The following is a 25950-nucleotide window of genomic DNA, read 5'->3' as shown; positions in this document are numbered from 1 at the left end:
AGCCATTCTGACTGATCACCTTCATGGCCGCTACCTCAGCGAATGCATTTATTGCATTGCCACAGACTACTGGCGTTTACTTTGCTCTCTCACTCCTTCGTTCCCTCCCTCCTTCTCTCCTTCCCTCGCTCACGCATTCCCTCCGTCTGTAACAGATGTCAGGTCCCTTTCCTCTGCCTAACCACAGTCGTCAAACCCTCCATTCTAGACACCCATAGGCTTTGAAGGAACACAGAGCCTAACAGGGCCAGACTGTATTTTTCCGGTGCCCCCCCTCCAAACCCCTATCAAACACAGACACAGACACACTTAACCACATATTTCAAATGCTGGGATCACGCATTCTCACAGACAAATGTGCACTTTCAGATAATATTGTGTTCATACTCACAGCATCACTGTGCCGCTGGCGCTCACACTCACACACGCACTCACACGGACGCTTGTAGGGCATCCTGTCGGCACTCGGACACACACGCAAACACACACTCTCGCTCACACACTCGCTCAGTTACCCCCACCTCCCCTCAAGACAGCATCCGGGAGTGTATCAGTCCTAATTTGGTGATAATGAGTCTAGCTAGCTTTGCGGCCCCCCAGTCCCAGACAGCCCATTGTTATACACAGTACAGAGTATGGTATACAGTATATACTGCGCTGATGTCACTGCTAATGTCTGGACTACTGTACAGCTTCAGGAGACCGCCCTGCCACTGGCCACTCACACACTATTTAGACACAGCTAGGAATTATCGAGTGTGTAGCTCGAGTTGTATTTATACAAAGGGAGAATTTACTCTATCATAACATGCAAAATGGAGTGTATGGATTGTTTCTTTGTAATCTATTGTGTAATGTAATATATCGTGTTGATTTCATTTGCTGTCTCTGAGATGTATCCAGTATTACAGACATAATCACATTCACTCTTTGGCATGGGGAATATTTGGGAAAAAATGGCTCAAAGGTATTATTCCAAATTTGGAATACCACATGAAAAATCACTTTTGAAAAATGAATGTGTTGGTGTCTGTGTTTAGCTTGACTGGCGCACCAGCCTTGTGGGTGAAAAACACCTTGGAAGCCAAGGATGCAACCCATGTTTTGCTTCTGAGCGCAGCCAAAGAACCTTAGCAGTGCTTGTTACAATTAGCTTGTGTTGAAATAAGGCCGCACTGTGGGGTTGAGTACACCAGCCTGTGTGTGTGTGTGTACGTGTGTGTGTGTGTGTGTGTGTGTCCTGGTCAAATATTTGCCTGCACTCTCAGGCTCAGGGGGATTGGAAGGGCGCGAAACAAAGGCTTGAGAGCCGAAGTGATAAAAGACAGGAAGAGTAGAAGAATAGAGAGACAGAGTGAGAGGGATTGAAAGAGAGATAGATGAGATGAAAGAGAGAGAGAGGCAGATAGCGGAGGGCCAGGTTGCAGCAGGTTGTCTGTGTGTGATTGTATGTATGTGTGTGTGTGTGTGTGTGTCTGGGGTCTCTGCCGGGACAGACCATCAGACAGACATGGAGCGTTGTGTGTGACAAATAGGCCTATATGATTAACGAGCACTCTCCACTCAGTATTAATTAGCCGTGTGAACTCCTGTGAACTTTACACACGGGGCGCGCTGGGCCTTTCAACTCCTCAGGTGAAAACACACACACACACACACACACACACACACACACACACACACACACACATACACACATACACACCCTCACTTAATAGCAGCAAAACATACACATACTCACATACTTGTGTCATGTACACACATGCACCATTACACACTTGTTCCTCTGAATGGGGCTTTAGCACACTGCATTTATATCTGCAAGGAAAGCTTCATAATGCTCATCCATGTGGCTGTCAGTCTTTTTTGATTATTTCCTCTGAGCCCCATGTAACAGATAGCATAATTAAGGTAGGGCTTTATTAGAAGACTTAATTAGCTGAAACTGAATATGTCTCCCCATGTAATATGGTGTGTGCATGTGCAATTGTGGACCTATACCTTGTGTGTGTTTGTGTGTGTGTGTGTGTGTGTGTGTGTGTGTGTCTTCCTGCGCGAGTCTGTGTATGTGTCTGTGAGAGAGAGAGAGAGGATAAAAATTCGATTTTTGTACAGAAACAAATGCTTCCTTCTCTTTTGATAATAGAAAAACCATTGTACAAACCACAGTCATGTCTGTATTTGATTATGGAGACGTTTTGCATGCTACCTCTTCATTGTTATTTGATGCAGTTTATCACAGTGCCCTGGATTTTATCACTGGAGATAAATACATTTCACATTCACCATTGTGATTTATATCAAAAGGGAAATGCGTTATGCATTATATTTATCTATATAAGGCTCTACTTCTGAAGGGTATACCTCACATCTCTACTGTCTTTTAAATCGATTAATTATGGTACCAGATCACAGGACTGGTTTGAAATACCCCATGTGTAATTCTGAACTTGGTAAGACCGGTTTCTCACGCTGTGCACCTTACAAATGGACCAGACTGCAAAGCACTTAGAGATGAGAATTTCTCAGTGATTTGTATGTCACTGACTGCTTGAAAGCTGGAAAGTGTGACTGAACTTTGTGTATTTCCTTTGTCATTTTTATGTTTTTTTGTTCTCTCGTTGTCTACTTACAATAGACCTCAATCTCAATGGGACTAACCTGATTACATAAAGGATAAATAAAAAATTAAAATGTCCGTGTGTGTGTGCGTTTTGTGTGGAAAGTAGCAAGTTCCCCACAGAACAAATGAAGCAGGAGTCTGTCGTAACTTGCATCACATCTTTCTCTCTGTACTGTACGCTGTAGACCCGTCTTTGTGTTTCTCCCATGGCTGAGGCGTTGTTGCCCTGCGTGCTCAGGCCCCACTGTGTTTCAGAGTTTCCACTATTAAGCCACACAAACAGCATTAATGAACGCTGCTGTTGCTGCTGCTTTCTGCTGACGAGGGCCCTATTTAACAGAGGTATTGGCAGGCCCAGTGAAATATGCGTTCTGGAGGAGGCAGCGGCAGGTTTGACGCCTGGTGTGCCCCGAAGCTGTCGGAGGCCCTCAGTTTATATAGGCCCAAGGAAAAAGATAGCAAGAGAAGAAAATCATCCGGTTCTTTCTTTGTTTAAACAAGAAGGGCAGAAGTTGACAGCCATGGTGAGGAGAGCGAGTGAGAGAAAGTGTGTGTGTGTGTATATTTGTGTGTGTGTGTGTGTGTGTGTGTGTGTGTGTGTGTGCCTCTGGATACACACGTCACAATAATTTCCTGCTTGTTATTGTGCCCCAGCTGACATTAGCAGGCTAAAGGTAGAACTACAGAGGTGGTGATCCAAGTGTTTGACAAATGACTCTAATCTCTTAATGCACCAAGTTTCCCTCAGCCTTTTTTGGTTTAATGGTTTAAAAATCCACCTTTGAGAACCAGAGCGGGAGGTGGGATTAATAGGAAAAGTAAGCTTTCCTGTTGGTTCGAAGCCAGGTCTTTTCCTCGCTTTCTTTTCACGTTCTCTCTCACACGCGCCTCTGCTTTCTCTTCTTCTCTCCCCTCCAGGCGACGAAGGGGACAACTTCTACGTGATTGACCAGGGAGAAGTGGACGTAAGTGGTCGACATGGAGAGACACACGCACACTCACAAACACACACATTCATTCTCATTTTACAATCAGTTTAGGCCACTTTCCTTCTCAGTTAAACGCATTATAGTAAACCTCGTATTACAAATTAAAGTCACGATGAAATGAAAAAAAAAACGTTTTCACCTTGTTGCCTAATTTTAACAGTAAATGCCCCAAAAAAATGCTTTGGCTTTGGCTTTAAATACCTCAAGACCAAAGGGATTCAAAGGGGCAGTGTACCAAAATATATCTTACGTGTAACTTCAGTGTTAGGAGAAGATGGATGTGGGCCTCAGTGAGAAAGCCCAGCCTTCTCTGATCATGTTGAGACAATGTGTCCCACTAACAATAGACAGGTTGTATTGGATCGCCCTCATGTTTTCTTCACCCCAAAGTCCAGTTCCGCTCCGATGGCAATCTGAACACGGCGCTGTGGAGTCCAGCGCGCTGTGAAGGCGGCCGCGGTGAGAACGTCTTTTGTCTTAGCAAGCCACGGCGCAGAGCGATAGAGTTAAGTGGAAAGATAAAACAGTGCTGACGGAAAGTCAAACAGGAAGTGACCTTATCGGCTTACGCCGAGACAGCAGGTAAGAGGAGAGGAGCAGGTGAGCGAGCTTGGCCAAGCGTGCCGGAGAGCCTGGTCTGACTCTCAGCGAGAGGGAGAGAGAGAGAGAGAGAGAGGAAGTGTCAAAATACTGCCAGTAGAGATGGTGCCTTGATAGAAAGGCAGTGTAAAACCAGCCTCCAACAAACGTCATCACAACATCGACTACCGTTGATTTGAGTCATGTCTTCAGATGTGATAAGATGAGAAAGGGCCTCTTTATAATTCTGGTGAAATGGTGGTTGGCCACGATTCTTTGTTTTCTCTCTGTCTGTCTCTCTCTCTCTCTCTCTCTCTCCCGCTATCTTCAGTGTAATTCTAAGTAGGTTTTGTTTAAGCTGTGATAAGATGCCTGATACCGTGACTCTCACAATAGAGGCTTTTTAGTGGGAGAGAGACATTGCGCTTCTTTTCACCACTAATCCGATTATCTCTGGCTTGGATCTTTTTTGTCTCACAAAACACGTGTTTTTACACCACGCATCCGTCCTCATGACTCTCTCTAGCCTGACTTCAAACCGTCGTATTTTGGGGCTAATTTTACCCCTAATTGGGTGCAGTAGAGACAACTCTTCTCATGCTGATACAGATGCTTGTGCTCTCTTTCTCACACCTTACCCCTTCCATAATTTTGTCCCTGACCCAAGTTTATATTAGATCCACAGTTCCTCTGGTCCCCAGTGCCCCAGCTGCAACATCCCCCTCAGTCCTAATCGTTGCGCTGGAGGTGGTCTGCTCTGTGCCGGGACATCAACCTCACTCTGGCCGCCACCGGAGAAGCTCAGGCATCCACTCCCACAGCCAAGACCCTGTCAGCCTGCACCCCAAGCCGGGCCAAGACCCCCGCCATCCATCCCTCCATCTTTACCGATAGCAGCCGTCTCGCAGCCAAGCCTCGAGCAGTAAACCGCTTGAAGCTCAGTGCCGAGGTTATTAAAGTGTGGAGATGATGCCTCTCATTAGGCAGGAGTGTAAATCTGCCTGCATCCCGTAGGCCGGCTGAAGGCTGACTGCTGCCACCGCCACTGATGTTAACACATTGGTCAATATTTTGAAATCACAGATGATTCTGTCCGCCAAAACGGCGATTCAAAGCTTTAGTAGTAGCCCATCATGTGCTTTACCTTTATGCAAGCAATTATTATATGAGTAGGCCTCGGTTTTTTCTATTGGCAAATAACTCATTTTGGAATGAAATCTTTAAATGTTTCCAAACAGACAAACACATGCAGACACTCTCGCTCGCTCTCTCTCTCTCTCTCTCTCTCTCACACACACACACACACACACACACACACACAGCCCACAGGCATGCACACAGAAACACACTCCCAAGTAACCACAAACAGAAATACACACACAGCGACAGTGCCTGCTCGTCCTCCAGCACTTGTTGATTTGTTGCTTCTTAATTCCCACCAGACACATACAGCTCACTGTAGATATTCTTCCAGTCACAAACACACACTGACATAGCCACATGTTGAAAATGCGTTGACTGCTGCTAGACGTACATTGTCCAACACTTGAGCTGTTTTGGCATCTTTGTTTGATGAACTCCATCATACCCTTTTCACTATACTGACTCAATAGAAAATGGCTCAGTGCTGCTCTTCACTGATGTAATGCTTTCAAAGCAGCCATATCATGGGCCCGCTCAGCTTGGCGTAGCCCGAGCCCAGCCCTCTGCATCTCTTTGAAGCCCTCCTGGTCCATAGTGAGGGATGAGTCCCTTGTGGTCCACTGTTAGCCTTGGATAGCGGCTTGCAACAATCCTCGCTATTCACAACGGCCACTGGAGGGATACTCTGGGGACAAACCCTCCCTCCCTCCTTCTCCTCCTTTCTCTCTGTGTTATTAAGTCAACAAGTGGATAGTGTGTCGACAGGTGAAACTGTAACGGCCCCAGAGACAGCCTGAATGAGGCTCACTGAGGTTGTATTGTCTGTACAGTTATAGTAACTGGCCTAAATAGAGCGTGTGTGTGTGTGCGTGTGTGTGCGTGCACGTATGGGTGCATGTATGTGACCATGCATGTGAGAGTGCGCGTATGTGTTTTAGATCTGAGATAAGACCCTCAAAGTCCAGCACAGCTTTCCGTCCTCCATCACTCCCAAATCAAAGGGAAGCCCCTCAACAAGACAAGGCAGAGAGAATAAAGGGGATGGATGGAGAGATAGGAGGGATAGAAGGCCTTTTAGAGGGTCCCATCTGAGGGCTTAGTGGGGATCAAATGCTTAGGGGCAAGCCTAGCGAGCATATCAAACAGCCCCGGAAACTGAGGAGGGGGAGAGGGGGAGAAGAAGGGAGGGTGTCTGGGGATGGATAGAGAGGTTGAAACAAAAATTAAAAATTCTGTACGGTCCCCCCAGCAATGACGCATAGTTCTTTCTGAATACCTGAAGAGGTTTATGGGAGTTGCTGTATGTTGTAAACTGTGACCATAAAAGTGTGGTAGTTCATCGGTGTAGTGGAGTGAAGTGTCTCACCCTTGACTGACTAACCTGAATTTGCCTTTTGATGACCACTGTGCCATGACAGCAGTGCCGCGGCAAAAAGCAGGAGAATGCATGCGGAGACAAAACATAAAGAAACAAAACGAAAGCAAAATGGATGGAAAGGTGGGAGGCAAAGGCAAATAGGAGTAATGCAACTTGAAGCAAGGGACTTGGGAGTGAATTTGTGGAGCCAGTCAGCTCAGTCCACGGCAGCAGGGGGGGAAGGGTTTAGGACCCCTGGATTTGACCCCGTAATAGAGTCTAATGGTCCATGGCGACGGTGTTGCGTTCGCACCCATAGGACCACCTGGAGCCCCGTCTGAAACCCTGCTAGCCTCAGCCTCACCACTACAGACGGCTAATCTGCACTCTGTGGGCCGGGCTTCACATCTATTGTGAGATCTGGCTTCAGTGAGGAACTACATGAATAAATGGCTCAATTCAGGTTTTCAATTAACCATTCAGTTGTTGTCCATAATACTTTTCTAATTTATGATTCGGAATTTTCCATCTGAGGTTTGGAACTTTAACAAAATAACTTGACATGTATTATCACCCAATCGTCCTATACACAACAACCATGATTGAAGTTCCTCAGAAGTATAGAAGCTCATATCAGGCCCTGTCAGTCACTCTATTTGTGTCTTGCTCTGTCTGCAGGTGTATGTGAACGGGGAGTGGGTGACCAGTATCGGAGAGGGGGGCAGTTTTGGAGAGCTGGCCCTGATCTATGGGACCCCCAGAGCCGCCACCGTCAAGGCCAAGACTGATCTTAAACTGTGGGGCATCGACCGAGACAGCTACCGACGCATCCTCATGGTATGAACCTCCACACACTGACGCAAATACACTCCCACTGTTGAAGAAATCACACTTTTAAATACAGGCTTGCTGCACGTACTGCAGTGTCAGCTTATTGCACCATAGCATCCTAGTTGGATAGCAGCTACTTGGAATTTAAATTGTCCATTTTTCAGCTGCCAAAAGGTAAAAGGAATGCTCTAGCAACCAGATGTTTGAGATTTGTGTAACAATATGCCTATTCTGTTCAGAGAGAAGATGCTGCATTGGCTGCTGTAGTAATAGTGGAGGATAGATGCATGATCACAAACATCTATCACACCATGCATACATACAGTAATGCACATAAACATGTTAATAAAGACACATTAAGGCTGCATGATTATGACAAAAATAATAATTCTCATTATTTTGATTGATTTTGTGGTCAGTCATGATTAGTCATGATTATTAGTCTTGGTGTTTGTTGAACAAAATTTTACTGCATCTTATATCAGCATATTGACTATTTGCAACTACAGCGGACATTAAAATTGAATAATTCAATTTTGCAGATACTCCAGTATTCTAATATTTTGTAGAATCTAAAATCGCAGTATGTGATATGCACATAGACTTGGCCACATGTATAAACAGACACTATGACACTACACAAACATGCTTGATATACACACAATAAATATATAGTTTACGCATTCTCTCTTATTTCTCTCTTATCATCTGTGGTCCTTCAGTTGCAACAATTTCTCCCACTCAACCACTTCACACTCTGTAAACACTCTAAACAGTAGCTTTCAATTATATACTCAAAATGCACACACACACGCATACACACACACGCGCGCAGCCATCTCCACCACGCAGTGTTTGTCCTCCCGTTGCCACCCTTTCTCTCCCTGTGTTTCCAGATGAAGGGAGGGGAAAGAGGAAAAGAGTGAGGGAGTGAGGGAGGGCTGTGGAAGAGAGAGCAGGTCAACTCTAATGCCTCGACACACACTACCCGCTCCAGGAGCTTATCTAGCAGGAATGTCTAAATGTTTAAACTGGAAACACAAGGTGCTCTGCCCTAGCTGTCATACACACACACGCGCGCACACACACACACACACACACATTTTGGGTGCTGTTAGGATGACTAATTGCTCTGTGTGTGTGTGTGTGTATCCGCGCACCACTAAATACTTCCTCAAACGTTGCTAACCAACCTTAACACCTAACTCCAAATAGATTAGATAGCTTCCAGTTCACCTTCCAAACACCCATCCGTATCTAAGCCTGCAGCAGGACTGAACACTTGGCTCTGTGAGGCGAACTGCTTGGACCCTTAGAGATGGAAGATCTTCAGTGTGTGGACCTTTCAGCTCAGTGCAAAGTTGGCACTGGCCTGCCCAGCACTCATGTCACCTCTTAAGCACATAGTTTCACCGAGGGCACAGTCTGCCCCGGTAACCTTTCTCTGAGAGGATTCTCTCTCTCTCTCTCTCTCTCTCTCTCTCTCTCTCTCTCTCTCTCTCTCTCTCTCTCATTCCTCCAACCAGCAGCAGCAGGAGGGGAGAGAGGGTGAAGCAGAATTCAATTATGTGGACCTGCAGTTAATTATTGCTGTCAATGATTTGTAAAGCTGTTTTTATAAAGTGTGGTATTCTGGCAACCTCTCAGGCCAACACAATGTGTGTGGCTGTGTGTGTGTGTGTGTGTGTGTGTGTGTGTGTGTGTGTGTGTGTGTGTGTCCCCGGTAAAACTATGCCTTGTGCCTGTGTCTGTAGTTGGTTAGTTAGCAGCTCTAGGGGAGGTGTGTTGCTACTTACTGAACCCCCGCCTACAGTTTCATTGTTTGAATCTGCTATCCTCCTGTCCTGCTTGTCTGCTGCATTTCCAAATAGCCAAATATTTAAAGGTGCTTCCTGACTGAATACTATTACATTTAGTACAATTGCAGTCATGTAAATCGTTTGAGGCATTCTGCACTCTGCTGCATGATGCCTCAAGAAACACCATCTCCAGCAACTTCTTCTTACTGAAAAATGAGTCACCTTTTGGCGGGTGCTGAAAATCTTACTTTTGATGCACATCAATGAGTGTCCATCTAAATATCTATTGCTGATGGTTTTGTCAGTCAGTCAAAGCAAAGCTCACAAAGCATTATGCAAAGTGATCCTGGTTTGAGTTAGAGCTGCAACGATTAATCGATTAATCGATTAGTTGTCAACTATTAAATTAATCGCCAACTATTTTGATAATCGATTAATCGGTTTGAGTAAGTTTAAAGAAAAATAAGTCAAAATTCTCTGATTCCAGCTTCTTAAATGTGAATATTTTCTGGTTTCTTTACTCCTCTATGACAGTAAACTGAATATCTTTGGGTTGTGGACAAAACAAGACATTTGAGGACGTCATCTTGGGCTTTGGGAAACACTGATCGACATTTTTCACAATTTTCTGACATTTTATAGACCAAACAACTAATCGATTAATCGAGAAAATAATCGACAGATTAATCGACAATGAAAATAATCGTTAGTTGCAGCCCTAGTTTGAGTCAAGTGTTGTAGGAAACTGCAACGCTTTTTGAGTACCTACATGTTGGTTTGTGCGGTAAAAACCATGTCACCCATGCATGACTTCCCACCTGTACCCATCGACCTTTTAACCTATACCTAACCCCAACACCTTATACCACCACCCAATGGTGAAACATGACACATACACATGCTTCTACATCATCAAAATTGGTCGTTAACCAGTTTCAACTGCTCAGCATGCTGATGACATGGGTTGCAAGGTCTATTTCATAATCACAAAATGCCAGCAACCTTGTTGTGTAAGATGGGAGCTAAGATGGCCCTTCAAAACCACTTTACTGCACTCCTCCACCTCCACCTCCTCCTGACCACATCCAGTACTGCAATGTACTGCAATTAGTAAACAATGTAATGACATTCCCCTCCAATAAATACACTCACTCCATTGTGTTTGCCACTAGTCAAACAATACCCACCTTGTTGTGTCCGCTTGGCATTTGAACACACACGCACAGCAACAGACAAAGCCGTTAACAAGCTGACAGACCACTGTCAACAAACAGAACACAAGACGAAAGGAGACAAAGAGAAAGGATATACCCAGAAATGAGAAGGGGGGAAAGATATGTGTTTCTCATTGGACAGAGATGAAGGCGATGGGAATGGGGCATAAGGTGCGGTTGGTTTAGTCTGGCTTCGCTCCACACCTCAACTCTTTGATGGTTCCACCTCAAAGAGAGCGAGCAGACACACAGGCTGGTTCATCTCTAACTGCGGGAGGAGCGAACGCATTAGGGCCAACGGGAGTTGGGGAGTTCGATACATGAAACATGTGCTCAGGCCCTCCCAAGTAGTGACAGGAAGGATGAGTTCCTCTGGACAGAGTGAGGCAGACAAAGAGAATGCGAAGAGAAAGAATAGGCACATCGACAGAATAAAAGATAACTAGAAAGAAGAGAATAGGAAACTTAGAGAATCATCCACACTTTCATTCAAGAATCCACCTCAATAAACCTTTGCGTTGCTGACATTAGTCTGGCCCGCCCTGCCCTCCCTCCTCCAGTCGCATGAATCTGGCCTGCTGTGTAATGTAATGTAAGCATGGTAAGCCTTTAAGCTCAGCAAGCCAGTCCGAGGTGGTCTATAGGGAGAATATGAGATCAGGAGACCGACTCTCACCGTCTCTCACCACTGAGGAAGGTGGTGTGTGTACGTGTGTGTCCGTGGGTGTGTGGGTGCGTGTGAGATAGTGTTAGAGGTAGAGTATAGAGTGTGTTTGTATTTGCTTGCTTAATGAGCATGAAGTTTCTCCTCTGCAGAGACGGCAACAAAACATAAGTGGCAGAACTAAAAACAGACTACATGCTCTGCGCACACACACACACACACACTCACACACTCCCTCAATCACTTATCCAGGAGGGAGGCGATGCAGCCTAGAATTCCTTTAATCAAGCTGTTTACGCTTTGGAGTTTGACGTTGGCTCGCTTGGGAACATTTTCTCCCCTTTTAAGACAAAATGTGAAATTATATGAAATTAGAGGCAGCAGCGGGACTCAGGCACTTAGGCACTAAAGACACCCCAAGCCTCAATATATCATTTCCATATGCAAAGGCAGACGCGGGGCGGGCAAGACCGTCTCTTCTCACTCTCTCTTTTTTCTCTCTATGTTCTCTCTCTCTCTCACTGGTTCTGCGCTAGAAGGAGGGATGAAAAGAGGAGTGCAGTTAGGGAAGGGGTCCTCTGGGTCTAGACTTGTCAGGAAGCACCTGATGTTCATGGCAAAGGCAGAGAGGGGGAAAGTCCCCTGCCTGGTGGGTGGGGTGGGCCGGGCCACACACACCGACACACATGCAATGAACATTACCACGCAGCTCATACACACCTCCACAAGTGTGACCCCGTGAACTAGGGTTGCACATGTAATCAGAGATAATCGTATATTGCAATTTCCAGTTTCCACAATTAATAATCATGTAATTTGGTGATATTGAAGTGTTTGTTGTATTTCCAATTCCCCTTAAAGTCCAGGTGTGGTATATTAAGTGCCTCCATGGCCAATCACAACCTTTGAATGTGCAACGTTCATCCATGTGACCAAAACGAAAGTTAAGATGGAGAAGCAGGCAGCTCCGGTGTGAAAGAAAGAGAAACTTCACACAGATCATCTTTGGAAAAAGTAACAATGAGAAAAATGGAAAAGATCGGGTAGACCCCCGTTCTCCGGGAGACTCGGGAGAAAATCCTTCTCCCGAGTCTGAAAGTGAAAACGTTTTTTTAGTTCCTAAAAGGGGATCATCGTCTGTCAGTTGGAGATGCTTTTTAAACCAAATGACAACAAACAAGTACAGACTATGTGCAAAGTTCTTCCTTGAAGTTGTAGCTACGCAGTAATTATTGTTTTTTTTGACTGACTGACTTTGAGTGAAAACAAGACTTTTTAGCTTCTGCTACTTTGAGAAACACTGCACTGAAACAATATATTAAGGTGGAAAAGTGCAATAAAATCATTTTGTGTCCTGAAACCAAGACAAGTAATCGTGATTAATAATCGTGTTCACAATATCTTCTCTTTATCCTCTGACCTACAGGGTAGCACGCTGAGGAAGAGAAAGATGTACGAAGAGTTCCTTAGCAAGGTCTCCATCCTCGGTAAGTCTGTGTATACGGATGTGTGTGTGTGCACGTACAGTACATGTGCCTACCCTTCCGTGGTAACATGCCTTTGTGTTTTACTGTTCGTTTCCGCATTTCCGCACGTGTGCAACATGCTAAGCGTTATTCCAAAACGCCGGGTCAGAAAGTCCAGAGTGCAAGCAGCTACAGCTGCCGAGCGCAACATATAGATTAGCCCACATAAACACAGGCGCACGTTCTCACACAAGGCTCATGGCACAGTAAGGCCTGTGTGTACAGTCCTAATCCTCCCACACTGTTCATACTAAAGCCAGTCACACTCTGGGCTGTTGGTGTGTGGACTCACACAATTAAAGAATAGAGAATTAAGCTCCCATCTCTCTCTCACATCTGCATTTGGAGGTATGAAAAGTGGTCTGAGGTTCATTCAGATTTTGAAAATGAGTTGAAATTGGAACTGACATCTCATCCCCCTCCACTTGATCGTGTGTGTGTGTGTGTATGTATGTGTGTGTGGACTAAGGCCATGGCCCCTGTATAGAGTTATTAGCTGGCTGAGTAAACACACATACACTCAGTTCAGGTCTTAGAAGAGCCTCTCTGCTCTGCAAGGTCTAAACCCCTTCTCCACTCGCTCTCTCTCTCTCCTCTTTATCCCTCTCCTTTCTTTTCCTCGGTGCCCCTCTTTTTACAGCCCCGTTGAGGCCTGTATTCAAACACCCGCCTCCCTCTTCAAACTGCTTTTCCTCCCTCCCTTCCTCTCTCCGTCCCTCTCTTTCTCCTCCCTACCTCTTTGAATAGGAGGAGGAGAGGGAGGCGGGAGTGTTTTTGTTTGTCTTTGATTTTCCAGATAGCCACGAAATTGGGTACAAGCCCTTGATGTCATGGAGTAAAGGGGGGGAAAAACAACATGCTCTTTGTCACATATGCACACACACACACACACACACACACACACACACACACACACACACACAGAGGCTTCAGCTTCCCAATGGCCAATCCCCCGTTTGCGTGTTTATGTGTGTGTGTGTGCGTAGCGAGGTGATGGAAGTGGGTGCAGGCTCTGTGGAGCGTGAAATGTAGGTTCTTTGGTCAGGGCGTTTGCGGATCACGTTACCTGCCGAGCCGTTAAGGATCACCTCTATAGGACCTGCTGCCTTTAGCATGCAGCCAGACAGAGGACATCCGTCTGGGACCGGCAGACAGCACGGCCCCACCAGGGGGGACACTGGACACCCCTACCCCACCAGCCTTCACCTTAGTTAATCCTACACACACACACACATACACACACACACACAAATAGACACACACTCGGATCGGTTACCAAACACATCAGGAGACAATAGCCCGAGACAAAGAGATTCTCCCGTACTTTTACGCCTATAACTCAGGTCTTACTCAAATCAAAATAGTGAATCATCCTTTTTTCCAGACAAAGATAAAAGTGTGATAAAAGTGTGTGTTGCAAAGGAGTGTTGCACTGCGGATAGCTAACATTCCACACATAGATAAATAGACTTAAAATAAGGGGTAAATGGCTGACTTGTGAAAGCAGGACGAGCAAATGGACGGCGATCCACTTTAGAAAATAATCCTGAATGCTGCGTACGTCTCATTGGTGATTTTTCTAAGTGGAGGTATTTGGTTGTTCGTGGGTCTTCTTTCTGTATATATATATATAAATATCAATAGCTCTGAGTTGCTCAAAACTCTTTTGGTCGGAACATTTTTCCCAGTGAAGATGTGTAACCGTCTGTGTTTTTGGTTTCTGTGTGAATACCAACAGCTTCTAGAAATATCCCAGGCTAACCACGTCACTGTACATGTGGTTGGACAGTAGGAAAGATCGCTGCCGCCACTGGCTCCTAAGACCAAGGGAACCGAAAAAGATAGATCCTATCACAGCTTTCAATAGGACTCATTCACAGATGGTCTGTTTCACGTACAAAATTTCTACCTCTGTTTTTTTTAAAAGGGAATTCAGCAAATGTGCTAGATCCTTAGAAATAAAGCAATCTCTACGTCCAAGCCTTGGTAGATTAGTGGCTTAACACTCAGCCTGAATCTGCATCAGATGTAATAAGAAAACTCTATTAATTAATTTACATAAGATTGACTTCATTTACTTCATTATTGATAATATAAACTCATGATAACATGCTATCCCTGGAGTACTATTGAGTTGCATGTTACCAAAACAAAAGGGAAATGTTCAATTTGAATTAAACAGTCATTAGATCCTCGTAACCACTCAGATTATCTCACCCATTGAGCAAACATTAGTCTTGTTTAACCCATGTGGGTTTGCACTGCCCAAGATGATTCTGAGCTTACAGTATGCTTACCTTTTACACTTACAGACACTTTGCGGATGCTCTCATCCAGAGCAACTTATGATGAATGAGCGGTTAGGGGTTCAGCGTCTCGCTCAAGGACACTTCAGCAGGACACATGACTGTTGCGGGGATGAAACCTGTGAACTTTCTGGTCACTGTAGCCACTGGGCCACCCTGTCTCATTCGCTAAAGCTCGACATAGCAAAAATGAAAGGACTTCTGATTTAGGTCTTGGTTTCAAGTTGTTTGGCCCCCTGAGAGGAGGGGAGGAGGGATGTAATGGTCCCTGTTGAGTGAGTGGATTAGCCTGAGGTGGGAAGAACCGTTCCCACCAGCTAACTGGGCAGACAACACACACACACACATGTGCACACACAACCGCACATGCACGTACATCTGCCATTGCGCTGATCAGTATAAAACACACACATCTAGATCTTCTGATGCTTTGAATACTTCGATGAATGACGACAGAAGTGTCATTTTGTTTTCAACAGCACACGGCTGTCTGTGTTTTCTTATCGACCTGTGTGTGTGTGTCTGTGTTTTCCATTCACAGAGTCTTTGGATAAGTGGGAGCGTCTGACTGTGGCTGATGCTCTGGAGCCCGTTCAGTTTGAGGATGGAGAGAAGATAGTGGTGCAGGGAGAGCCGGGCGATGACTTCTTCATTATCACAGAGGTAGGGCTGTGTGTGAGCGTGAGCGTGTGTGTGTGTGTGTCTATGTGTGTGTGAGCGTGGATGTGTGTGCATTTTGTGAGCATGCGTACATGTTTGTGATGTATTGTGTAATTCTGTACGTCTTTATCTGTCTACCTACATTGTGTTCTGTTTTTATTGTTGTTTATTATTCTGTCAATTTGCTCTTTTGTGTTTTATTTGTCTTTTTCTTTCATATGTATTCATGTTTTTACTTGTTGCACACATTTTTATTTATCTTGTAAAGCACTTTGTAACAGTTTTGATAAGTGCTCTATGAATAAAGGTTATTAATATAAAGGTTATTATTATTCTTCTATGTGTTTTGTGCGTGTGTGTGTGTGTTCCTGTGTGTGGTGAACCTTATTCTCCTGTCATATTTCCTGCGAGCTGCACCTGTTGACACATGGGGCCCAAGACAGTGTACGTGTCATCAGGTGGGCACCAGGGTTGACGTGCGTGTCATCATCCCGAGACGTTGGTGGGTGCTTAGCTGAGATCGGAACTGATTCCAGTTTATTGCCACCAGCGGACAGACTAAGCAGTGCTACTCCCCTGCCCCGGTCCGCAGCCCCTATTCCTGGATGAGGAATAGGCCCCCCTCACACTGGAGGCTTTGTGGAGTTGGGGGCCCATGGCGCAGCTCCATGAAGGGCCCCCCTGCCTGTCATCCTAACACAGTTTTGATTAACTCCATACTTACACAGCTTTCGCCGGGGTCGAGTCAAGAGGGGGTGGGGACACAATCTGCTGTCGTTTTGTCCTTCCCTCTTCCTTTCTTCTCTTGTTCTCAGACCCACTAGAAGTCTCTCTTTCTCACTCTCTCACTCTTTCTGTCAGTTACTCTTTCTGTCTCTCTCTCGCTCTCTCTCTCTCTCGTTCTATTTCCAACAATAGTCCCAGTGAGCAGTGGCTTGGTAGCGGTACATGGGGCTGGTTAGGTGCAGCTGAGCCAGAGGGGGGTATTATCAAGGGTGCTGAGTGATGCCTCACTCCTTATCCCTCTTTTGGCCCGCTCTCCCTCTCCACCTGTACCCCTCTAGCACAGCACACCGCTCCTCCCCTCCGTCCCTCTCCCCATTCGGCCATCCATTCCTCCAGCTTTGCCTCTCTTCAAGCATATATTCCCATGTGCGCCTCACATTATCTGGCCAGAACTGGTCAAATTTGAGGCTGCCAAATTAAGGCTGCAGAAATCCCTTAAAAGTCGGTTTGTCTATGCTGAAAATGAACCCATCTGGGGTTTAGGACACAAATAGAGCAGTTAGAAATGCATGACTCATCAATCTGAGACTTGTGTGTCCCAGAGAGGAGAGAGTCACCACGTGCAGAGGGATGTGGGGGACTAACAGGATGGACAGATGGAGGAGGCAGAGGGGAAGGAAGAGAGAGTGTGAGGGCAGATTCAGCTCATTCCAGTTTGTCCTCTAGGTCTGTGTGTGTCTCCGTCACTCCGTAGCCCTCGCTTATCTGTTTTTAAACAGGCAGAGGCATCCACACTTATTACTAAGGAAGAGGGGAAACTTCCCACTGTTGTTAAACAGACAAACCACTCTTTCTCACTTGTTAATTTCAGATGGATATTACATTTTTCCAATCGCCCAACAGCAATGTTTGGCTCTTTCTTTAATCCCTTTCCCCTCCTTTCTCCTCTGTATCTTCCACTTTCCTCTAAGCTCTTCCTCCCTCTCTCCCTCTCTCTCTCTCTCTCTCTCTCTCTCTCTCTCTCTCTCTCTCTGTCTTTCTCCCTCTCTCCCTCTCTCTCAGAGAGCAGGGCCTGACTTTCCCAGAGCAGGGTGGACTGTGGTGGAATGTGTGTTGCTGACTTTCACACGGGGTCAGGAGACCCAGCCTCCCGGGAGGGAGACGAGAGAGTGAGAGAGAGAGAGAGAGGGATGAGTCGAAGAGGGTAGGGAGGGATAAAAGGGTGGAGAAGAGGTTGAGTCGAAAGGGAGCAAGAGTGAGGAGGGAGAGAGGGATCTCGTGTGGGTTTGGTCGACCGTAAGATTAGACTCACTACATCTTCACACCGCTTTCTCTGTGTCTCTGATTCTTTTTCTCATCATTCACATTTCTTTTTGTCTCTGGTGATCACATCAGGTACTGACTGATATTTCCATGCTTTGTTCAATCGCAAACTCTCTCCTTTCCCTCTCTCTCACTTCTCTACCCTCCCATCTCTCTCTCTCTCACTCTCGTTCTCTCTCTCTTATGTTGTCTCGTTGTGGTTTTGGTGCATCATGCCAAAGACAAGCCCCCCAATCACTAATTACATGCGGGGGATTTAAAAAAAAAAAAAAGGGAGGTATAGAGACATCACTTTCTTTGCCTGGCGGGGGGAATGGGGCCCTAATGAAAAGTGACATGTTTACATTTTTTTCTCACACTGTACAAACAAGCCTTTACAGAACTCTGGGGCCGTGAAGACTTGGCTTTGCCTCTCCTCCTCTCCCTCTTCCCTCCCTTCCCTCCCTTAAGACGTCTTTCAGGGCTTATCCCCCTACTCACCCACAAACATACACACTCTCTCTCTCCCTCACGCTCACACACACACAGACACACACACACACACACACACACACACAAGAGCACAACACACACCCTGTCATTTGTGCTCTCACCACTGCCACTTGAAATGGTGCATAAAAAGAGAGGGTGAGGAAGAGAGAGGTGGAGGGAAGGAGAAGAGATAAAGAAACGCGATCAGAGAGGTGGATGTCAGCAGGGTTTTTTTTTTAAGAAGAAAAGGTGTGTAGGGTGGGCCGCGCCATGTCTGTAGTTTTACGCTTCGGTACATGTGGGGTTTTTTTTGTGTTATCATGCAACCTGCAAGCCCATCGATGAATATCGATCAAGCGAGGGTCGTCGGTCATCGTTCCACCCTCTCCGCTAATGCTTTCACTCCCGTTTCCTCCAGTCATCGATCTAAACAACAACTCAGTGTGTTTTCTCATATTTGTCCTTTGACCCCCATACAAAAGTAATCACACTGAAGGGGCCTTTAGGGTCCCTCTGGGTCACACAGAGGAGAAATCCTCTGTGGGCCCATAGACAATGCATCGCCTGTTACTGTAACCTATATCCACTGGAATGCAATTTAGCTAATGTAGGTTAACAGAGACTGAAGATCGATGCAGTTAATGGAGGAAGTCCTGCTTGTCTGAGCACAAGAGGACAGTTACAAAAACCACTAAAGATTCATTTCAGTCTTTTCTCTCTCTAAAAACATATACAGCCCTTTGGCTACAGCGTTGTATGCAGAGGGAACCGATCATGTGAGGAAAACGCTCTTTGTCTAGGAACGGGGAAAGCTATTGTCTCCTAATGTGTTCAGTAAGTGATCTGTGTGTGTGTGTGTGTGTGTGTGTGTGTGTGTGTGTGTGTTGGCGTTTCATTGAGAAGGTGCAGACACTACTGGTGCTGGGTGGCCTTGTGAACAGGCTACTCAGGATATCGCCTTTCTTTCTCCCTCTCTCCTCTCCTCAGTCCTCTCTCTCTCTCTCTCCTCTCTCTCTCTATCTCTCTTTGTGCCTGTTGTTGACCCAGCAGTCGTTACTTCCTAAATGAAGCTACATTTTGACATGTCACCGCGAGCCGACTCGCTACGCTCTGCATGTGGTATGTGTGTTTTAGGTATGCATATGTGTGGGTGTGAATGTGGATTTAGTTTTAGGACTCAGCGGCATAGATATGCACACAGACATACGTCCGCACGCTTGCACACACACACACACACACACACACACACACACAATGCGTTATCTGACCAGCGATCTCTGCTAGCAGTTTATCATTAGGTTGAAAGATGGATGTTGTGTGACTGCTGGTCCTTAAGTTGGCTTGCACTCTTCCTTTCTCTCTTCTCTCCTCCCTCTATTTCTCCCCTTCCTACTTCTCTCCCTCCTCTCCTTTTTCATAGATACAAACACAAATTCTGTCTGTTGCTGTCTTGTTGTTACCAGCCCTTCCCTCCCTGTGTTGGGCAGTGCTGTGAGGAGGATCTCCGGTGTTTATAAAGGACATATCTGTGGAGCATGGCTCTGCTCCTGGGGTGGTACAATATGAGATGGTTATCTGGACCACACTGGATGGGGCCTGTTCACAAGTGAACTACTGTACTGGACTGTGCTGCACTATCTCACCCTCTTTGTTTGGACATGAATGGAAAAGAGAGGAATCAACTGGTTGTAAGAGAGAAACACAGGAGATTCAATTCCCCATCCCCTTCACCACCTCTATTTGTTCCTCTCTGTCTCTCTCCATACACATCTCTCTCTGTTTTAGTCTCTTAATTCTTCACCATTCATTGAGCACACCATTCTCTCTCTATCGCAGCGTGATGTAGCCTATGTTTATTGTAGCTTAAAAATAGTACAGTAACCCTCTTCTGCTTCATGCTGTGCACATTGTGGCTTAAATGCCACATGCCATAAAATGCCACACTGACTGGCATAGCGGGATGTTAGTCAACCACAACAGCAAACTGTAAAACGCCACTGTTGAAGGCTTCTTATTGCCAAGGCAATAATAAAGAGAAAAAAAGTCACACACTCATGTCCATTTGCTGTGAAATGTATTGTTACGCACCAACATTTCAGTTAATGAAATAGCTAGTAATAAGATAGTTAGTAGTGGGAAATGTAGGCCAAATGTATTTTATAACATTGGAAAAATTGTTTTGCAATTTGTTGATTATTCAGGCCCAATTCCATTATTACATACAGAAATCATGCTGCATCAGGAATATACGGTGGCCGAGACATGTCGAACGAACTGCATATCCAAAACGCTTTGCAAATTCGAAAAACACAAGCACATTAACGGAAAACACAAATGCAAAAATCACAGCACAAATGCAAAAGCCACAACATAACAACGGAAGTGAGCAACAACGGATGTTGACAATGAAACGGGCCGACTATTATTGCCGGCGGACTATTATTGCCTGCACATGTGGAAGAGGAAAGCCTAACGTTAGACGGCAGAGTACATAAATATGAAAATATGAAGACATTGAACAACATTGCTCATTTGTGACAATCACATAGCGATAGTGATCATAGTTAGCTAGCGAACAACGTTTCACTTACTTCTCAAACGGGCAAGAACTTTCCTCTTCCACATGTGCAGGCAATAATAGTCCGCCGGCAATAATAGTCGGCCCGTTTCATTGTCAACATCCGTTGTTGCTCACTTCCGTTGTTATGTTGTGGCTTTTGCATTTGTGTTGTGGCTTTTGCATTTGTGTTGTGGCTTTTGCATTTGTGTTTTCCGTTAATGCGCTTGTGTTTTTCGAATTTGCAAAGCGTTTTGGATATGCAGTTCGTTCGACACGTCTCGGCCACCGTAGGAATATCATCAGACCTTCATCAGAACTGAAGGTAGTGGCGGCAGCTGCCTTTGTCATCACTTAAAATGATCAGACTGGAGCTCTCAGGACATTAGCCCAGTGCCTATAGGCAAAACAGCAACATTTTCTGCAGCACTAGTGTTTATAATGCATGCAGAATAGGATGGGCACACACACACAAACAGATACACATTGAAACAACTTATTCACTGTTCTCTCATTTATTATGGATATTATTTAGTGAAAATGAAAATGTACTTAAATCTTTTCCATCTTGGTAAACCAGCCAACTTTAAAATGTTATCAAATGTCAATAATTATCACATGTAATTATTACAGGTAAGCTGTGACTGTTCATTTTCAATATTTCATTTCCCTTAGACATTTCAAATGTCTAATAAGTTGTATTTTGCTGAAATATTAAATACTGTATGATTCCCACTGTAAATAAAGAGAAGCCCAAAGCCGGGAAGGGGAATTGCCCAGCCAAACCAAAATTTTGGATTACATCTTTTTCTTTTGGAAAAGTTTTCCAGGCTCTAAAATGAACAGCCAGAAAATCGAAGCTCTTGCTTATTCACTGCTTCATCCTCATTAGAAGAGCAGACAAGAACAGGTGCGCAAATAGTCCTTGGAACAACCAGTCAGTCAGTCAGTCAGTCAGACAGGAAGACATGCTGGCATTTTGTGTATCCAAGACATCAGACAGAGGGGAGAGGCTGGGAATATGGGGGCCCTCCTGGCACCGTGCCGATCACCCTTGGCACCCAGCTAACATTTGTGAGTGAGTGTGAGAGAGAGACAGAAAAAGGGAGAGTTCCATGCAAATAGTTATGTGTTTACGTATTGGCAACAGTATGTGTTGATGGGCTTGTATGCATTTGTGTACAGTATATTTTATGATCTCTGTGTATATAAATTGTGTGTGTGTGTGTGTGTGTGTGTGTGTGTGTGTGTGTGTCCTACTTTCTCCTTGGCTCCCAAGCTGTGGCAGGACAGTATTTCCCACAGTTGGCGGTGCACGCTCTGCCCAGTGAGGAGTTAGCTAAATAATATGTGACAAATTTCAAAGCGGTAACCACTGGGACAGCGTGATGTCGTCATCCACCCTCGACAGTTTGGCCCTGACCCCAGCTGAGAACCCCCCACCCCGCCCCGTCACCTATAAGCTCTCTCGGTTCAAGGCGTGAAGGGAGCCCCATTCCACAGCTAATTTCACAGGATCATGGCACGTGTGTAGTAATGATGGTGTTATGACACAGTTTTGGCCAAGTGTTGCTTGGAGGTATCACACACACACACACACACACACACACACACACACACATTATTCTCCACTCACTTGAGTGGTATTCTCCACTTCTCCACAGGTCATTTCAAGCACAAACTCACTAAGTCACACACATCCCTTTCACTTCAACACAATCACACCTTTGTACGACTGCAGTGAGCGGCTGGCAGTTTTGGGGTCCTCATTAAGCCTCATTATATTCATATTTAGCATTATTAGCCTGGCCAGCAGACGGAAAGGAGAGAGCAGAGAGGGATTAGAGAGAGTGAGAGAGCGCTGGAACGGTCAAGTCCATTTTACGACAGGGCCCAAGACAAGCTGGGAAGTCCCCTCGCTGATTTTTACCTGCTAGCAATTACAGCAGGACTCCAGTGCATGTAAATGTCTAGACACCGCCACTGAAAGCAGACATATTCTAACTCAGTCCAAACATGTGCGTGCCAAATGCATACTCCGTCACACACAAACAGCCACACTTTGAGATGCCTGTAGTCAAGGGTCAAGTTATTGCAACTTGCACATGGTGCAAACATGCTTATGTAGGCATACATAGCATCAAGTACAGATTCACACACTTTTGCACTGATGCGGGTAGCCAGTATGCAAAGATACAGACATAAACATATGCACATTCACACACAAAGTTTGTCAACAGCTGCAAGATATGATATTATAAGTTATCATCTGTTGCACAGAGTAAGCGGAAATCATATTTCCTCTGTTATGTTTTTTAGGAGACATTCTCTCTCTCTCTGTCTCTCTTTCTCTCTCTGTCACACACACACACACACAATCCCATCCAGTGGTGTTGGATGATGTGCATGGCACAGTTGGTCACAGAGTTCAGTCAGGCTGTCCAGCAGACATCAGCTGTTGGGCTCTGTGTTGTTTTCTTCACTGTGAAGAAAACAACGTGTGTGTGTGTGTGTGTGTGTGTGTGAGTTTGCCTCTCACTCGGTCTATGCATCCATCTATGTCTGTGTGTTTGTGGTTTGTTTGCCTGTGTGTGTACACAAATGCATGATAGCGTGTGAGGGTCAGCGAGGGGCATACTATTTGAAAATACGGGAACATGCGTAGTCTGTGTGTGCGTGTGTGTGTGTACATGAATGTGTGTTGGGGTCAGATGGGGACAGGATATTGGAGCGCCCTCTGCCTTGCACAATGCGGTTGTTTCCATTGTGTGGATGAATGCTGGTAAAAGGGGATTAGGTGATGGAGACACTGAGGAACATTTCTGAAGCTCTTCAGCTTGCCTGGAACCAGTTCAGCCTCTACTGGGCTTAGATGTTTGTATTTATTACACTCTGGAGGAAATATAGCAGAACCGAGCAGAACTTGCATTGGTTACCCTGTCGGAATATCTGAGTGTCTGTGTGTTTGTGCGTCTGCTCGTCCCACGGAGCAGGTGTCCGTCCCACAGAAAAGTGGGCTAAATCCCGTGCACCTGCGTTCTTATAAAGCAAAAGAATTTCTCCCCGGCTTAATCCTCCTGATGATTTTCAGCCCCTGTCGAAATAACGCCCCCTTTTCCCTCTTTCCCTCCATCCCCCCCTCCTTCACCCCTCCTCTTGCTATCTCTTTTTTTCTCTCCTTTCTTTCTCTGTTCTCTCTCTCTTGTCTCTTTCTCTCCCTTCTCTCCCCCCACCCTCCTCCGTTCCTTTCTCTCTCTCTCTCTCTCAGGGAACAGCCTCGGTCCTCCAGCGTAGGTCTGACAATGAGGAGTATGTGGAAGTCGGTCGCCTCGGACCCTCCGACTACTTTGGTGAGCGGCTCTGGGCTGGCGCGGCCCTCTCTCCCCTCCCATCTTGGCACCACAGAAAAAGAGCTATTAGTCAAGACAAAAACGGGCTTTCATTACGCCTGCTATTTAGAGTTGAAAATATAAATCGCACGGATGCAAAAAGAGGCCCAAAAATAGTAACTCTGGACTGAGACTTGGCTGAGAAAGATCCAAATTTTGTTATATTGCACCTAAGGATTACTTCTGGGGGAATTTGTTCTTGATATTTTAATAGCTATGTTTCTATCAAGCTGTCAAGCAAATTTTAAGCAAACTTTTGAAACATCAAAAAAAAATCTTTAGGTGTGTTTCCATCAGATGGATTGCAGCAGATAAATAGGCTTCCTGAACATAGAATGTAGCTTCATCAGAAAATACATCCATGAGAAAAATGAAAGGACTCCTTAGGCTACATTAATATTTAGTTGACAAATGCATTTCCATTGCTATTGGTCCCATAATTTCTTTACTGACAAAAGAACTATTCAAAACGTTTTTCAAAACTTTTGTGACATTTCCATCCAATTTTTCTAATTCCATGCATCATAATTTGCATAAAAATACTTTGAAAGAAACCAAGCTATTGTCAAATGAATTCTCTCTTAACAACAGTGCTTTATTCTATTGACCCAGTAAGTTTCTTTCTGTTGACGTATTTCTTTATTTCCCCACCCTGCTGTTACTTAACAGTCTACTATCTACCGAAAAAGGAACTTCCCAATTAGGGACAAATGAAAAGATGAAACGGATCATTGGGGCGACTGTTCGTAACAGCAAGACTCACCGTTATTACTAGTGTTAGAAGACATCATCACAATTTATAACACAGCGACATATTAATCAGAAAATCTTCCCTTCGATCATCCTGACAGATCGGGGCTCATCTAGTGACATCCCAGTTGAACCCCTGACCTCTCTCCTCCCCCTCCCTCTCCCCCTCCCTCCTCCAGGTGAAATTGCCCTGCTGTTGAATCGTCCCAGGGCAGCCACCGTGGTCGCCCGGGGCCCGCTCAAGTGCGTGAAGCTGGACCGGCCCCGCTTCGAGCGCGTCCTGGGGCCCTGCTCAGAGATCCTCAAGAGGAACATCCAGAGATACAACAGCTTCATCTCTCTCACCGTGTGACAGGCCGGCCCCGGGGGGGGGGGGGGTCCCACCAGCAGGGGTGGGCGACGGCAGCATCAGAGTTTTGGGGGGTGGGGGGGATATGGGGTTTACGTTTCCACGACGACAGAGCGCTCGTTTCCTGCCTTTTGTTCATTTCGTTGCGCGTTTCTTTCTATTGATCTTGTGCACTTTGACTTGACCTGTGCTGTCACGTAGCTTTATTTCAAAAACAACATGGAGGACAGATAGAGGACAGAACTCATTAAAAACTCTTTATGTATATGAGTCATACATACAGTATGTCAACTGTATACGATGCATGCTTCTAGACTGACAAAGAATGGCGGTTGCACTTTCATGAATTTATGAAGGGGGCGTGGTTAAGTTGAATTCAGGAAAATAAGGAGGAAGTGATGTCATGTTTACGTACAGCGGGAAGTAGCGGGTCCACGTTTCTTTGCTCGCTGGCTGTGGTTTGCCTTTTTTTTTCTTCTTTTTTTGTCTTCGCTTCTGGGTTCTGGCTCGTCGTGCGTGGCGCCATTTCTTGGTCAAATCAGACCCGCCGCCCGACTGCACAGACCTCTGTTACATAAAACCTAGATGTAGAGGTATGAAAAAGATATATTCTTGGCTGTTTCATTCATTTTCAGTGCTTTTAATTGTGCTTTTACTGCTGTTATCAGTGGGGGGCGGGTTTGTTAGAGGCAGT

General features: G+C 45.4%; 1 protein-coding gene across 1 annotated transcript in view; it reads left to right on the top strand.

Annotated features, from left to right (window-relative positions):
- prkar1b (protein kinase, cAMP-dependent, regulatory, type I, beta) overlaps window positions 1-25260 on the top strand; it is a 66230-nt gene extending 40970 nt beyond the window's left edge. Inside the window, exons 6-11 of the mRNA XM_078284835.1 lie at window positions 3542-3588; window positions 7370-7528; window positions 12626-12686; window positions 15573-15694; window positions 24037-24118; window positions 25087-25260. Of these exons, the coding sequence (XP_078140961.1) occupies window positions 3542-3588; window positions 7370-7528; window positions 12626-12686; window positions 15573-15694; window positions 24037-24118; window positions 25087-25259 (644 nt within the window). The 3' untranslated portion in view covers window position 25260. The remainder of the gene's footprint in view (window positions 1-3541; window positions 3589-7369; window positions 7529-12625; window positions 12687-15572; window positions 15695-24036; window positions 24119-25086) is intronic.
- The last annotated feature ends 690 nt before the right edge of the window (window positions 25261-25950 follow it).

The sequence above is a fragment of the Centroberyx gerrardi genome, chromosome 7 (genome assembly GCF_048128805.1).
Source record: "Centroberyx gerrardi isolate f3 chromosome 7, fCenGer3.hap1.cur.20231027, whole genome shotgun sequence".
NCBI classification, from domain to species: Eukaryota; Metazoa; Chordata; class Actinopteri; order Beryciformes; family Berycidae; genus Centroberyx; species Centroberyx gerrardi.
This window is presented reverse-complemented; position numbering and strand designations above follow the sequence as displayed.